The sequence below is a fragment of the Solea senegalensis genome, linkage group LG6, assembly GCF_019176455.1.
Source record: "Solea senegalensis isolate Sse05_10M linkage group LG6, IFAPA_SoseM_1, whole genome shotgun sequence".
Classification (NCBI taxonomy): Eukaryota; Metazoa; Chordata; class Actinopteri; order Pleuronectiformes; family Soleidae; genus Solea; species Solea senegalensis.
Window position 1 is genome coordinate 9,942,870 of NC_058026.1, and position 15,464 is coordinate 9,958,333.

The 15,464-nt window shown below is 40.7% G+C and overlaps 1 protein-coding gene across 2 annotated transcripts; it reads right to left on the bottom strand.

The window, feature by feature from the left end:
- Nucleotides 1–241: 241 nt before the first annotated feature.
- Nucleotides 242–15,111, bottom strand: tdrd7a (tudor domain containing 7 a). 2 transcript variants are annotated; one of them, XM_044027665.1, is made up of 22 exons: nt 15,068–15,111; nt 13,990–14,208; nt 13,161–13,305; nt 12,514–12,619; nt 12,229–12,321; nt 11,612–11,646; nt 10,670–10,710; nt 10,237–10,407; nt 8,405–9,172; nt 8,064–8,254; nt 7,501–7,693; nt 7,115–7,226; nt 6,757–6,968; nt 6,280–6,414; nt 5,805–5,888; nt 5,526–5,660; nt 5,296–5,406; nt 4,763–4,928; nt 4,436–4,605; nt 3,660–3,853; nt 2,659–2,819; nt 242–1,155 (listed from the first exon to the last, which is right to left on the bottom strand). In XM_044027665.1, the coding sequence occupies exons 2-22, from the start codon at nt 14,191–14,193 to the stop codon at nt 923–925; spliced, it is 3,660 nt and encodes a 1,219-aa protein (XP_043883600.1). In that variant the 5' UTR covers nt 14,194–14,208; nt 15,068–15,111; the 3' UTR covers nt 242–922. The 2 variants fall into 2 exon arrangements, with proteins under 2 accessions (XP_043883600.1, XP_043883599.1); XM_044027664.1 differs by having other exon boundaries at nt 11,612–11,649.
- Nucleotides 15,112–15,464: the final 353 nt, after the last annotated feature.

Here is a 15,464-nt window from a genome sequence, read left to right on the forward strand (position 1 = left end):
TGGCAAGTGACAAACTGCACGTTACTGTCCCTCATATGAACATTCCAACGTGTTGCAATATAGGACACGGGTTATAATGATGTAGTCACTTCAGTCTTCAAATAATGTTTTTCCAACGGCTGGTGTCGAGCTTCAGAATCAGTGCAACCAATTTAGAAGAAGAAAATTTAATCCCATGAAACTACTGAATGGCCAGGTGGAGGGTAATATGGCTGGTAACTGGAGGGTCACTGGGTCGAATCCTGAGAAGGTGCCAGCTGAGCAAGGTACACAACCCATGCTACTTCCAGGTTGCAGATAAAATGCTGCACACTATTCCCTGCACTCCGTTTGTGTGAGTTCAACAAAAAGAATAAGCTAAACACAGGTCAAATTCATTATCACTAACTTGCATGTGTGAAAATACTGTAGTTTTTATTTTCTAATGATACTTCACTGGTAGATCATCCTTGAGTTGCACCTTATGCTAACCGGAGCACTTTTTTCTTTTTTTTTTTAAAGAGTTTAGGTTAAGTACATCCTCATTTGTGTCCATATTTTAATACAAAAAACTGGCGTGAACAGCTTTTTTTTTAATGAAACATTAGAATAACTCCAGCTTTTTCTTTTTTTTCTATTTACATAGAGGAATGACATTAAGCCATTTATGTTCGATTAATAAAACAAAAATGTGTTGTGAAAAATTAAGTGCAAAATGAGCCATACCACTGCACGCATTAAGAACAGCAAACAAAACATTAAATTGGGCAATAAAGTCAAAACACATGCAACACACAGATGACTTAACCTAAGGGAACCTAAAGTCTAAATGAATATTTGTGTCATTTACCAGAGTTTATAAGAGAACCACCCAAGTGTTCAAAAATAAAGGTTTACTTTTATGGTCCAGAGTCCGCTTGCTCATCCATTTCAAAAAGAAATTCTAGGCAGCTGAAGACAGCTTGCTGTCGATGTCGGCCATGATGGTGTGGATCCAAAGGTCCTTGTCCTCCAGTGTCGTGTCCACAAGATAAACCGTCAGTCGACGCTCCCACGGCTCACCTTTAACTTCCGACACCTCCTGCACACTCTCCACCTGGGCTACTAGTGGTCGCCTTTCAACATGGTTTCTGAATAACATGGAGGCTTCTTCTGACCACTGGTTCTGTGACACACCTGTCAGATGAGGGAGAAGAAAAACTGGTTTGTAGACAGTTACTGAGCTGAGTGTCAGGGTTATCTGTTGTAAGACTGTTGACACAACTTGCTCCATTATGCGTCATCGATGCTCATTCATGGTCTCTTGATGCAAGCTGCGAGTCCACCTAAAACTGGACTGTTAAAATACATGTTATTCTGACTAAAATTGTACTCGGTCAAATTTCTCAGTCGGACCAACACACCAAGATAATGTGAAAAGGAGTGAATCTATTATTGCATTTCAAGATCAACTGAACCCAAACTGGCTGAGGCACTCAGCTCATGTTCCTCATAGTTCCCACCTGGGTGCTTTGACCTGGAAATAACAGAAGTAAGCAAGTAGACAACTGAGAGAAAAGTATCAAAATCCAGACGGTGGATTTTTGGACTGATGAGACCAAATTTGTGCTTTGTCAGCTTCAAGAAATTTGAAATTCAGTAATGGTACACAGAATTGCGCCTGATATTAACTACTAGCCACCAGCTTAGGTTTTTAGTTTGTGATGTAACAGTTCAACTGGAAAAAGGGGGCTAACCCTGGATTTCCACTGGACGCGGAACGGCCGCGGAATGGCCGCGGCGCGGTTCTGCTTCGTCCTCTCCCAAACGTCAATCCCCACCGGGCGTGTTACGGCAGAGGCGCGGAGCCTTGGGAGCCAGCGGTATTCACGGAAGATCGCGCGATAATCTCGAACGGACGCGAGATCCAACTGTTGATCTGGCCATCTATTTTCGATATTGTGCTTCTACCATGTGGAAGTTTGCTAGTCAGTTTCTCTAGTTGCCTCGTTTTATGTAGTTTCATTATGTCCTGATTGTCTGTGCAGTATTGACAATGTAATAACATAGTTAATAAATTAGTTAATAAACGTATTGTGTTTTATTTTGAAAGGGGGGCGGAAGTGTTTTACTTTGATACTGTGTCGGACTTCCTGTCTTGTGCGATCTGCTTCATTGAAATTTACGAGGTTCAGCAGCGGCAACGGAAAAAATAGAACTGATTCCTATCGATAGCGCTGCGGCGCGGCGAGCCGCTTCTGGGCCGCTGCTGATCCGCGCCGCAGCGCGGCCGGTGGGAATGCTCACATTGATTAGAATGGAAGCGATTTGCAACGGCTACCGTTCCGCGGCCGTTCCGCGTCCAGTGGAAATCCAGGGTAATACTACAGCCTCAAATCATGGAGGCTGATATGCTTCATTCAATAAATTGATTCCTCACTAATGCTTGTATAATGATCAACTAAATGGACTTAACTGTGCATGGAAACATCATGAGTGAGACTCAGTTTTGAGCAAAGTAACTATTTTAATGCATTTATCGAAGTGTTGAGAAAGTAAGCAGTGTTGAGGAAAATGCTTGTGGACCAATTGAAAACATCAATTTGTGGTATTATTCTTAACAAAATTAAATATTAATTAATTAATATTAATACCATGAGATCAGTGTGGCCACAGAAATACTGTCAGAGATCAACTTACCTGCCAGTTTAGCAGGAATGGCCTGGAAGGGCAGCTGTCTGAACTCTTCTATCAGGGGCTTGAGGAGGTTAGTACGGACCAGATCATGTTTGCCGTGGTCGAGGTCGTACACAGAGACAAACCCATTGGCCAGAATCCCCTTCACCTGAGCCCGCTGCCAGCTATGTAGAGATGGATTGAGCCATCAACCATAAGACAAGAGGTCTCTGTGAAAGTTCTCGGTCATCCAGGTCATAGCCATCTTCTGTGGTTAGCTGTAGGCTACTTGCCCGGAGTTCATTTTAAGACATTTCACCTCTCACTTCAAACTGAAGAAGCTCTCTTGGATGAGAGGTGAAACGTCTCCAACTTAACTCAAGCAAGTCCAGTCACCTACAGCTCAACACAGAAAACATCAGACAAACAACCAGATTTTGCAGTGTGCATATAATTTCTTCATATTCCTTTACCCCAACATTAGACAAGCAGCAGCGCTGGGGGTCAAATCACAATAAAGCAACTTGGGGCCCTTTCACATGTAACATCTGAAAAGCATGAAAATTGCATGGAGGAAGACAGAGCTGTTTTTAACCAAGGCGGTCTACTAAGGATGCAACGATAAGTCAAATTAGTGACAAATTAATTTAATTGTCCGTCACACAGATTTTTTTTTTTTTTACAGGGAGCTTTCTACCCATCTCAGCTTGGAGTCGCACGTGTAGTGAACAGCAGGAGATGGCAGGGAGATGCTGCAGATCTAACACCTGCTTACCCCGAAAATATCAAAAAGGTATGGGAGCACATCACTCTGGACGCACCAATTTCTTCAGTTAATTGCTTTAATATTAAATAAGACTATGGACCGTTTGCAGCAGTGCTTGTATTTGAGAGCTCGTACTGCATTGACCGGTTATGGTTACTAAAATAACTTACCAAGACAACATAACACACTCTTACAAGTAGGTTAGTAATGTTTGTACAGTATGAACCACAGATTTTCAAGGAGTGGAAACATCACTTACTTCTTGTCTATTTTGGCAGCACAGATGTCTCCTCTCTGAACGTTCATGGTCGCGTCAGTCCTCGACATTTGGTTATAATAGAGGATCATCTCCCCCAACAACACCGTTAGCCTATGCAGGTCCTGCCATGGCTGCAGCACAAAGTGACTGGGGTGACAGGCCACTGGCACAAACACATCCATATTCTGACCAGGCTGAAAGGAGGAGAAAGAGGTGAATTTTACGAAAGGGCATGTGTAGGTTTTGGTGGTAATTTTAAGATCAAATAACATTAGAAAGTGAGTAGCTGCTGCTGTGCTTGTAATGATTGTCCTGTTATTGTATTTGTTGACTGATGTGATTAAGATGGATGCCTGGATGGACAATGGAAATCGCTAAGTTTTTTTTTTTTTTAAACAGACAGGATATTGTTAAAGCAAAAAAGGGGGAGATAAGACAAGATGAGATTTTTGCTCTGTCCCATTCCTTTTGATGTGTTATCTTTTGATCGAAATTGTTGTTTTTCCTTGTGTCTTTGCATAAAAATGTTTACTTTGTTTCAGTCAAAATAAAATGGACACCAAAGAAATTATGACTTACATGCCTTACACTACTTGTCAGTTTGTGCTGGTATCTCACAGTGGAGGAATAGTAGAGTTGATATTGTATTCAGACTGCCAGAATGCAACATTTTGCTTCAACTTAGAAATTTACAAACATGCTGATTCACAAATTTAAATGATGAGTAGGTAGCATAGATATTGTTTGTTTAGATATTGGGTCAATTCTCCACACACCTGGGGGAGCTCCAGTAGGGGAGGTAATGGAAGTGGCTGCTTCCCATTTTTTGCAGTCGTATCTGGGAGAGAAGTTTCTCTTATTCTGTGGCAAGGCTGCATCAAAGCCATTACACCACGGTCCGGTACAGAGCTGCACAGAGTCAACTTCTCCACTAGGGAACTGAGACCTTGGCAATTAGAAAGCACAGATGCATGATAAACCTCCTGAAGCTGAAGGTGTTTTCAAAGTCAATGTGCTTGAAACCACACCACAAACACATGATGGTAGCAGTTGGTAACACAAAAAGGTACGTCTCTGTCTAGCATTAGCAGTATCCATATTACCGTTACTGTTGTTGACTGTGGTGGTGTTCTGTGCTTTAACTTTCAGCCACAACTCTGAATGAGCCAGCTGATGGTTGATGCTGTTGTCCAGGTCTTGGCCATCAGCACCGACAAAGAGGTACACGTAGACCAGCTTGTCCCCTTTGCGATCTTCTAGTTTCAAGATCTAAAATTGGACATGTACAGTCAAGAGAGATACAAAATCATACAGACAGGTCAGCATGTTGCATAGTTCACACTGCAGTAAAATGCTTGTTACTATCGACTCGCTTGGGACCTCGCTGGAGCAGGTACTAAAAAAAAGCACCAGGTACCAGGTACTATCCCTGATGGAACAGCACAAAAGGTGTTGAGTCATGCTAGAAGTGTATAATGGAAAAGCCCCATAACATAACCTGAGCTATTTAAGCTACTGTGCAGCCTGTAAACATTCCTTTCTATCAGTCTTTTAACAAAGCCTTGTTTTAAAATGATCAGTCAATGGGGTAAGAAGTTTTACGTAGCCATGTGTTGCATGTGTAACAGTTTGCAACCTTCATTCTGCAGTCTTCAGAGCCAAGCACAGCCTCCTTCAACCACAGAAGAGCCTCTGGGCTCCAGTCTCCCTCTGGAGCTTTGAGGTCAGCCAGGCAACATTTGACAGCCTGGGGAGATCAGACACTGTACACCATTAGCATCTTTTGAAACAAAGTTTTTTTATGCAGTGCTTTGCTGTTTGTCTCATACATAACCCGACATAACTAATTACATAAAAACATCTGACCTGTGGTGGGATGATGGCAAAGTCTTTCAGTAAAGGAGGGGGGATCTCTCGGAGATCAGTCACTTCCACTGTTGCAAGGATACCCAAGTCAATGAAGAGGATCTCCAATACTCTGTTGTTGTACATGTTGGTTATCTGTACACACCAGGAACACCACAAGTGGACGCCAAAGAAATTAAAGTAAATCATGTGATCAAACACAAAATCTTAAAATTCAATGTCTACAACAATCATTTTTAAACTTCTCAAGAAAATACATCTTTATGCTTCTGATCTTACCTCAGCTCTGGACCACTTTTCTTTGTAACGGGCTAAACAGAACTTGCCACTGAAAGGTCTGGACACCAGGGACTCAGATGTCATCTAGAAGCAACAATCAATGATATAAATATGAAATAAAAGGGAAAAACTAGAAATGGATACGATAGAAAATGCAGCTGCTTTTGGAAATACAATGTGTAAAACACTGAATACAAGACAGTCATGGTAATCACCAAGGACAAAGCAGATGGCCAAATAAAGGAGAAAGAGTGAGCATACTGCAGGTAAAGTTGTGTCTTATCTGTAATATTAAACTTGTGCAGTATCATGAAAGGTAGCAGCATCTCTCTGCTTCAAGGCAACCACTGAGGACACCTGAAAACTAGACTGACAACTCTGTATACAATCAGTATAAACTTGTATTGTTCTCCAACAGATTAAAACAGAGGTAGTAGAGCAGCAGCAAGTGAGGCATTTTTGTACTCAAGTCTACCTGTGAGATGAAGAAGGCCTCCGTTTCCTTCAGTAACTTGCTGAGTCTTGCTGTCCCTCTGCAGGGCAGCTGGCAGCAGATACTGCCATCTGCACACACATTTGTGACACACACGTCCTGGTAGGTAACATTTACCTACAGGCAACAGAAAAGAAATGGAAACATTCATTTTTATTTGTAGAATAGTGGGTCATAAGATGCTGCTTTTCTTATACTTTAGTCTTCCCATTCGGTTTTCATGAAGGTTTATCTTGTGCTATGACTCAAGGAGGATACTTACGTTAGTGAAGGTAGTTAATGTTTAAACAACAAAAAGCAACAACCACATCTCAACATGTTAACACCAAAGCTATGGTTCTGAACATCAGTCACACTCATCTTATGTCAACAACCAGTATACCGCTATCTAACTGGAGCATAGAAACTTTGCTGTCTAACTCTGTATCCCAATTCACATGTGATTAAAGCCAAACTTACAGTCAGAGGGTTGTCCATGGTTTTATCCTGCAGAGACTTGAGGCAGGCAGAGTTAATGTTGATGTCATCATCCTGTGAGGTATCGTACAACACTACCAGTGGCATCTCCATCTGTTGACATGGCTCTAAGGTCTCAATCAGCAGGATCTTTCCAACTGCCAACTTGTCCAGATAGGACAGGACCATGGCATGTGAGCTGAAAGTCTCTAAACCTGAAGAACAAAACAATGGAAGTGAGAGAAAGATTCAGACATGTTGATGTCTTACTAAAATGATATTAGCAGATGTAAAGGTCGTTCACCAACATCGGATGAATAACAAATAAAGGTGTTAACTCATTACCTGATCTGGCACATACCTGCAAGTCTAACATTAGTAGCCTGGAAGGGCAGAGAGAGGAAATCCTGGTGCAGCTCCATCAGATTAGTCCAACTTGTTTCCACAGAAAATCCATAGTCCACATGGTACACCTGACAGACAAAAAAACCCAACACATTTTCTGCAGACACACTGACACATACTGTTGCTACAAGACATCTTCTTCCAACAAAGAAGCCAAGCCACAATTCAAAGGCTGCTTTTCTGAACTAAAGAGACTATGATGTGCCAAAGAATCATTCCTATAACTTAAATGATGATTTTTAACCACAACAAATTTAAATAAGCTTTTGCGCATAAACAAATTGAGTTTTGAGGAAACTCAATTTGAGGAAAATGAGTGAGTGACCCAATAGAAAAATGTACCTTGACTTTGTTGAGGGCCATAAGTTCCATGACTTGGGCTCTGGCCAGCTCATCTCCATCCTCTCCTCTGACTGCTACCAGCTGACCAATGACTGGGTTAGATACAGGATGGTTGGCGGAGCCTTGGCTGTAGAACGATCGCATTACATCCTCCATGGCCTCCTGAGCATTGGAGTAGTTTTCACCCACATACCTGGCAACATTTTTCAGCCTTTTACAAACTATACATGGCATAGTATATTAAAAACAGTAACCTAAATTGTCCTATTACATAATATTAGCTTGTTTGTTTTTGTTTTTCTAAATTTAGTGAGTCTGATAGTGTTGTGTAGAAACACTGGGATTAAAATCCAGATATCTTAAAATAAATTAATATAATATAATACTTAAAGACACATGTGAGCATCTGACACAATAGGGGCACATGGATTATTCTTTATCCTACTAAAACCTTTTATTATTTTGTGATCGGTAAGATAACTGTTCTGTGACCTACATATTGAAAATGATACTATTTTAGGAATCAGTGACAATGTTAAGCATAGAGATGAGATATAAGATACCTTATAGTAACAGAATTGCTGCTCTTCGCATCAGTAACTAGCACTGAGGGATACTGCTCTGAGGGAGGAACCAGACGGGGAGGAATCATAGGGCTCAGGACCTCGAGACCAGAGGGTAGGGGATGACTTCTGCACAGCTTGCTTTCTTGGCCATCTGTGGCTTCCATGTCTGTTCTGTTATACAGGATGGCCTAACCACAGGGAAATACAATAAAAGACACATTAACAAAAATATTAAGTGGGAGAACCCCTCAAGAGTTGGCTTTATCTTTCAAGGTGATTTATTGTACTGTTACTCTAACTTGTGCCCTGCTGCACACTGTGCCATCTCATTCACTTACCTTCTTCTTGCCATGGGTCACGGAGTACTCCACAGAGCACATATCCAACAGAAGTGATAAGTTTTCCAGTATGTATTCAGGAAATGGCACCTTGTATGTCTCCATGAACAGTTTAGGCAAAGCATGTGCCCACAATCCTTGGCTGTACTTGGACAGCAGCTCCTTTATTCTCTGGCACACCTCAGCTGACAAGGTGTCAGCAGAAGATTTTGAGACTGGGGAAGGATCAGAAGAAGGGGAAAAGGTAACTTTCAAAAGGGGTAAAATATCAAGGTCTGGTTGACGGTGGGAGGACACAAGCACAGAAGCATTGGCTGTTGAAGCGGAAGACTGTGGTTGGGCAAGAGGCTGAGAAACTTTCTGGGTAGTTTTAGTCAAATTAGGATTATCTTTGCATCCGCTCACAGGAGGAGTTAAAGGTGAGGGCAGTTGGGGAGAAAGAGCTGGGTTACGGACAGGGCTGCGCAGCGTCACAGAGGAAAACTGCCTAACTGGAGAGGCAGAAACAGGCTGTGGCGGGAAAACAAAAGTGGGCTTAGCCAAGGGATATTTGGGGGAAACCCTAGGTTTAGGAACAGGGAAAAGAGGGGGAAAGGCTTCTTCAGGTGTTGATGGAGCTGTAGAACTTCTTGTGATGCTGGCACATGAATTAGTGGGTGATGTTGGACAGGAGTTGCTGATGTTTGTTCTAGGAACAATTGGGGGCTTTTGGGGCAGAGGAGGGAAGAGTAGTTGTTCAGCTCGGTTGTTGCAGGATGACTGCTCCACCTAAGACCAGATGGGGAAACAAGCAAAAAAAAAAGTTTGAATAATTGATGATTCCATATAGATAAAATCTAAGAGTGCAACTCACGACTATTTTGATAGTTCAGCAGTCATTGATTATTTCAACGATTAATCGGCTTATCGGAGGAAAACCCACTGAAGTTCAAAATATACAGATTAGAAACCCATCAGAATGAAGTAACTACCAAATGTCCAGCAGAGGGTGCTATGCGCACAATTTGGCCTGAATCCATGCCCACTTGCTCATCAAAAAGACACTAGTAGATATGGTGTTCATAATAACAACGGAAACAAGGTCAACTGTCTTCCTGAGCAGACAATCACAACATCTGAAAAGTAGCACGTGGAAGCAACTGTCGTCCATGTGTCCCTCTCAGAAGAGACCGGTAAAGAGTGAGATGACTTACTCTGTAAAATAGCATGTTGTTTGGCTCCAAAGCCCAAAAAAAGACATGGAACATAGACAAAAACATAACCAACAGGTGATAATTAACTTTGTTTGCATTGATTATTGTTGATTAATTGTTGTATACCTAATCAAATATAAATGGAACCATTTCAAAGAGGAAAAAAATGGAACAACAGACATTCTACGTGTTTGTCAGTCAGTCATCATCTAACCACTTTATCCTCCACCAGAGGGTCGCGGGGGGGTGCTGTGCCAATCTCAGCTACATCGGGCGATAGGCGGGGTACACCCTGGACAGTTCGCCAGTCCATCGCAGGGCCACACACAGCTAGAGACAAACAATCACTCTCACACTCACTCCTATGGTCAATTTAGAGTGTCCAATTCACCTAATCCCCACATTGCATGTTTTTGGACTGTGGGAGGAAGCCGGAGAACCCGGAGAGAACCCACGCACACACAGGGAGAACATGCAAACTCCATACAGAAAGGCCCTTGTTCCAACCGGGTCTCGAACCCAGGTCTGCTCGCTGCAAGGCGAGAGTGCTAACCACTACATCACCGTGGGGGCTCTACGTGTTTGTATTTGATTCAAATACATCAGAGTTAAAAGCACGTTGCTGTGGTACAGTCTCACCATGCAAATGTGGGTCCACTTTTCCAGGTCAACAATTACTTGAGGGTGGAGCTTCTGATTGAACATAGCACTGTAGACCTCTGGTATTTTTGACAACCACACTCCACAGCAGAACTTTCCTAGAAGTTGAGTTATTCTGCTCTGCACAAGATCCTTGTCATACAGACCAGACTGTGTGGAAAAAATTCACAAATTGTCACTGAAAGCATGCTTTACTACGTATGCCATTTTGGTGTAAACATTTTTTAATGAATAACAAAAATAAAGCATGAACATAAAGACACAAGAACAAAAACTCCTAAACAGACCTGTTAGAAAATGTTATGTGCATAACTATAAAAATAATGTGCATTATTAATTGCTGTTCAAAATAATTCAATAGAATGGTATCTGCAACACATACTATCTAAACTGTGAAGTCATTACAGCATACCTGGGATTGGTTGGGTCTGGAGGCTCGTTGTGGGGAATTATCTGAAAAATTGAGAGGAAGGTAGAAATGCTAACAAATTCTCATATCAGTGAAAACTCTGCAATTGAAAAAAAATCAGAAATTAAAAAAGGAACTGTAAACACCAGGAACAAACCCAGGATGAACAAATCTAGCTAAACTAATACAGTAACTGTTTGTGATCACTTTTTAGGCTGTGCATCATCCAATTACAACTTGACCTACACTTGATCCTTATAGCTCATTCTACAACTCTTTCTCAACTCTTACAGTCAGTGCTTGATATAATTTGACATTGTGCACAAATGTAAATTGGTGTAAGCAGCTACCACAGTGTAATGCAATGTCATGTTTAGGTAACAAAAACATAAACATGATTAATTTGAATCTCATTCACTGGGTAGACAAGGCACTTTAAAAAGCATAAAGATCTGAACATGACATTCAACACACTGCTACTAAAATAAACAACTGTACAATGTTTCCGTGTCAATTTATTATTGTTTGAAAATTGTTTGTGTTAATTACAATCTAGAAAGCCAGAAAACATCTGTTTTTCAGCAGTTATCTGTTTTATGAGCCAGAACGGCTCCATACATCCTAATTTTGGTTCCTAGTGAATTCAGATGATTACCACCACCAACTGACAAAACAGCATGACATGAAATAATAAATCTGGCCAACTAATTATTATTGCTAGTTAACCTTAAAAAGGAAAACACAGACCTAGCAAGGTTGGGCTGCAGGAGAAGATGACAACTGAGCTGTTCTTTTGAATTAGTGTTAAGGATAATGAATGTATATATAAGTAATACACAATATATATTTGAATAAGTCTAACTATATTAATGTTATAGTTAAATACCGATATAGATAAAACTTAGCAAAATAAATTAGGAAACAAATCAAGAGAAAGCAACATACCTTGAGGTTTCTGGCCATTTTCTGAGCTGTTCTCTCTTCTGTAAAACAACACACTTTAAAGCAGTGGTTCAATTTTTATACCAAGTACCACCTAAGAAAATAATGAGCTCTCAATGTGAACACCATTATCACCTACGTTAAAATACAGTGGTGTAAATATACTGAGCAAAGTCAGCTAGGGATTTTTCACAGGAGGCAGAGTTGTTACCAATAAGATTTGTTCTCTTATCATCCTTGTCTTCCTCACTTATTCTTCAGGCACTGGTATAGTGAATTAGATTGAGATGGAGCGAGAGATAAGGTTCTACGCAGTTTAATATTAAATGCACGGTTCAAAAATCCTCAGCTCCACTCTGATCACATACCCTGGTATATACAGGGTACAGGACTGTATATACCAGTAGTACAGGACCACCAGTGGAAGCTTGCGTACCACAGGCTTCCCAAAACAATAACGGTAGTTTAGTTCAAGATACAAGATTAAGTCAAAACAGTTGTATGGTGGTGTACATTTATACAGTATGTCAGCTGAGCGCCCCCCGTGACCCTCATGTGGAGTATAAAGCGTTAGAAAATGGATGGACTTTGGTGACTTTGGTAACTTTGGTATTGTTCACCTGTTAGGCATGACACATGGTTTCACAGCAGGTTGAGGAGCTGGTTGTCTGTGTTCAACAGGTGTGATGGCACTTAACCTTTGGTCCAGCTGCCTGATGTTTGGACACAACACAAGGAAAGCTTTTTTGTGTCATATCATAAGGCAATTAAAATGAGCTAAATATATGAAACTATAAATCATACAATTGTCCATAGACTGCAGTTTCAAAAGGTTTGAACACAATCACATCACTCCAGATTTGTGGCTAAACATTTTTTACATTTGTAATGCAAATAATATCTACCTGTAGTCTCCTGATGCACTGAACCCTCCATAAGACCAAGAACGGTTTGCTGGCCGGTTCGAGGCACCAGCAGCTGAAGGCTGGCGGAGGGAGGACTTAGGTCTCACTGTATGTATAGAAAGAGAGAGATAATGTCAGGTTACAGTAAAGAAAAATCATGGTGGAATCATAAACAGTAAGGTTTGACAAATGATGAGGAACCAGGTTTTGAAGAATTACACAGTACTGTGCAAAAGCCTTTAGGCCACCATGAGCTTTATAGTTTTAATGACCACCTTCAGCACCACAATTATAAGGGTTGCCTCATTTCCCATATACATTGATGCTTGTGTAAATTAATGTAAATAAGGATATGGTGTAGATAAAAGTTTGTCTCATTTGAAGCCTACTGTGCAGATAGATTACAAATTAAAGGCCAAGGCGTAGCCATACAAACCCAAAACAATTTTGTGTCGCACTCGAAAGATTTCTGGTCACGCTCTAGAACCTGTAAAAACAACAAGCTGGTGGTGCCCTGAGACTATTGCACTGTGCTTTATGTCACCTTCTATCCCAAATAAAGAATCCTACAGACCAATTTAACACTTGGGATGGGGACTAAAATGTGTTTGTAATCCTTAAATGCATTTGTAACAAGTGTCTCCTACTGTTGAGCATGTACGGGTTGGAGGGTTTGAATCTCATTCTGCAGTTGACAACTTGGGAGTGGCCAGATTTCTTGGAGCTCTTCTGTCTGGCCACCAGCTCTGCAATGCTGGCCGTCTCTTCAGACACCCCGGCGAAGCATATCATCTACAGAGAATCATCATTACACTTTTAACATGTGGACAGTGTTCAGTTTGACGGTTCACACCTGACATTAAAATGCATCCTTGACGAATCTCCTGTGCCCACATGCATCATGTATTTAAAAATATCTGACAGTGTCTGCCTGTCACATGTATAAGCATGTCTGCTAAAAACTTAAATGTAATTGTATGTGACAAGTAAAGAGAGAAAAAAAAAGAGTCAGGAGAAACGAGTAAATCAAAGCCCTCTCACACCGCTGTCACATAAAATAACTAAAATGCTGTAACGGTGGCTACATCGGATAGAGGACATCAGCTGAGGTGTGATGTCTTGTGTACCAATGAGGTGGAATGTTAATCTGCATTTGTTTTCTTTTGTTTGTTTTGTTTTTACATGTTCGAAATAAATAAATAAATGTCTAATCTGTTATGAGGATGGATTTGCATGCTCAAAAATGTGGCCACATGCATACCCAAACCACTTCAAAATGTGTTTTTTTTTGATGGAATCTGTGGACGTACTAAGGTTGCATTGGGTGTTTCAAGACGTTGTCCGCAATTTGATTGGATCACTCAGGACAGAGGTTAAAACCAGATCAGTGTAGGGTCCTAAAAGACTGTGCCGTGAAAAATCAGCACATATAAAAATTTAGTTGACATCAGTGAAAATAATAAAAAGAGCCCTCACCTCGCCCATGCGGTACTCCATCCGGACCACAGAGGGGATACTTTTAAGAAAGTCCTCAAGGTTTGAGTAGCCCAGCTTATTTAGCGGGATGCTCTCTCCACACAGTGAGCGGTACTCTGAGTGGAGGCTGTTTAAAGACACACCGCCCTTGCTGGACAGAAGTACTGACCGCAACATTTTCTTGACAGACTCGCTGTCCGACATCCTGTTAAATGCACACTGAAACAGAAAGAAAATTGGACATTAAAAATAATTGAACATAGAAAAGTAAAAATGCATCAGAAAGACCTGGATAAATGTGAGACATTTTATTTTAGTCAAAAGATAAAAAGTCGAGTGCCTTCTCTCTGCCAAATATTGCAGTTTGATTCTCACTATAATTATTATTTAAGTTAAACTGCAGTTCAATATCAACTGTGTAACAGATTTACATGAAGGATCATTTACTATACGAACCTAATGAGATGAACGTTTTACCATTTAAAAATTGTATCACAACTTAAGCCCCAAAAAAAAAAATCACATTCGGCCTCAACTAATTTGCTAATTGCATTACTTCAAATTGCAAATTTGATGTGAAATCGCTAGTTCAGCCCTAGCCAGGATATTCAGGACAGTTGTACTGTTTAGATTCACAAACAACAAAATAAGAAACGCAGTAAACAGAGAAGAAAGAAATGTAAAGAATGACTAAATATAGAAAACGCCACCAACATCCATATAGCATTGGTTTATCAAAAAACACTTGCCTGAGCTGTGAAAGAGAGTTTTTTTTTTGGTTTTTTTAATCGTTCTCAAACTCGAAAATCGTTCCACAGTTAGTAACAACATATAATAGACGTTAAGACTGGGTGAATGATTTGTTGGACGCTTAACGGTTGGACAACGTGGGCGTTGGCTAATAGCTAACGGCTATTCGGCTTATTGGCGAAAGGCTGGTTAGGTGCCAGTGCCTTGTTCATAGCCAGCAGTCACATAAAGTTTAGGGGAAGTCGACTCAGAGGTGTACCGCTACAAGAGGCCAACATTAATCCCACCAACCAGAAACATTTGTTCACATTTGTGACGTTAACCTTACCTTTACAATTGGCTACCTCGTCAAACTACTGAACACCTGAATGCAGCATCCAAAACGGTCGGCCACGCGCACGTCCACGCCCACAAAATCAATCAAGAACGTTGAGTGACGTTTTGGTTGTTGTTTTTTTCTTCAAAAAATTACTGAGTTTATTGACATGTATTTTTCTTAAAATGTATGTAATAAATATTTTTGAAGATTATAATAATACTTTTAAATGGATTTATTAAGTCACATTGTACTGTGGTGCTTTTAATTGCAGTAGGAAATTACAGGCCCGCAAACCTTTATGGTGCATTTATGTGTACAGTGATGTCTATGGTGATCCCTCGTTAATCGCGGGGTCTATGTTCTAAAAATAACCCGCAATAGGCGAAATTTTAATGGTCAACCTACG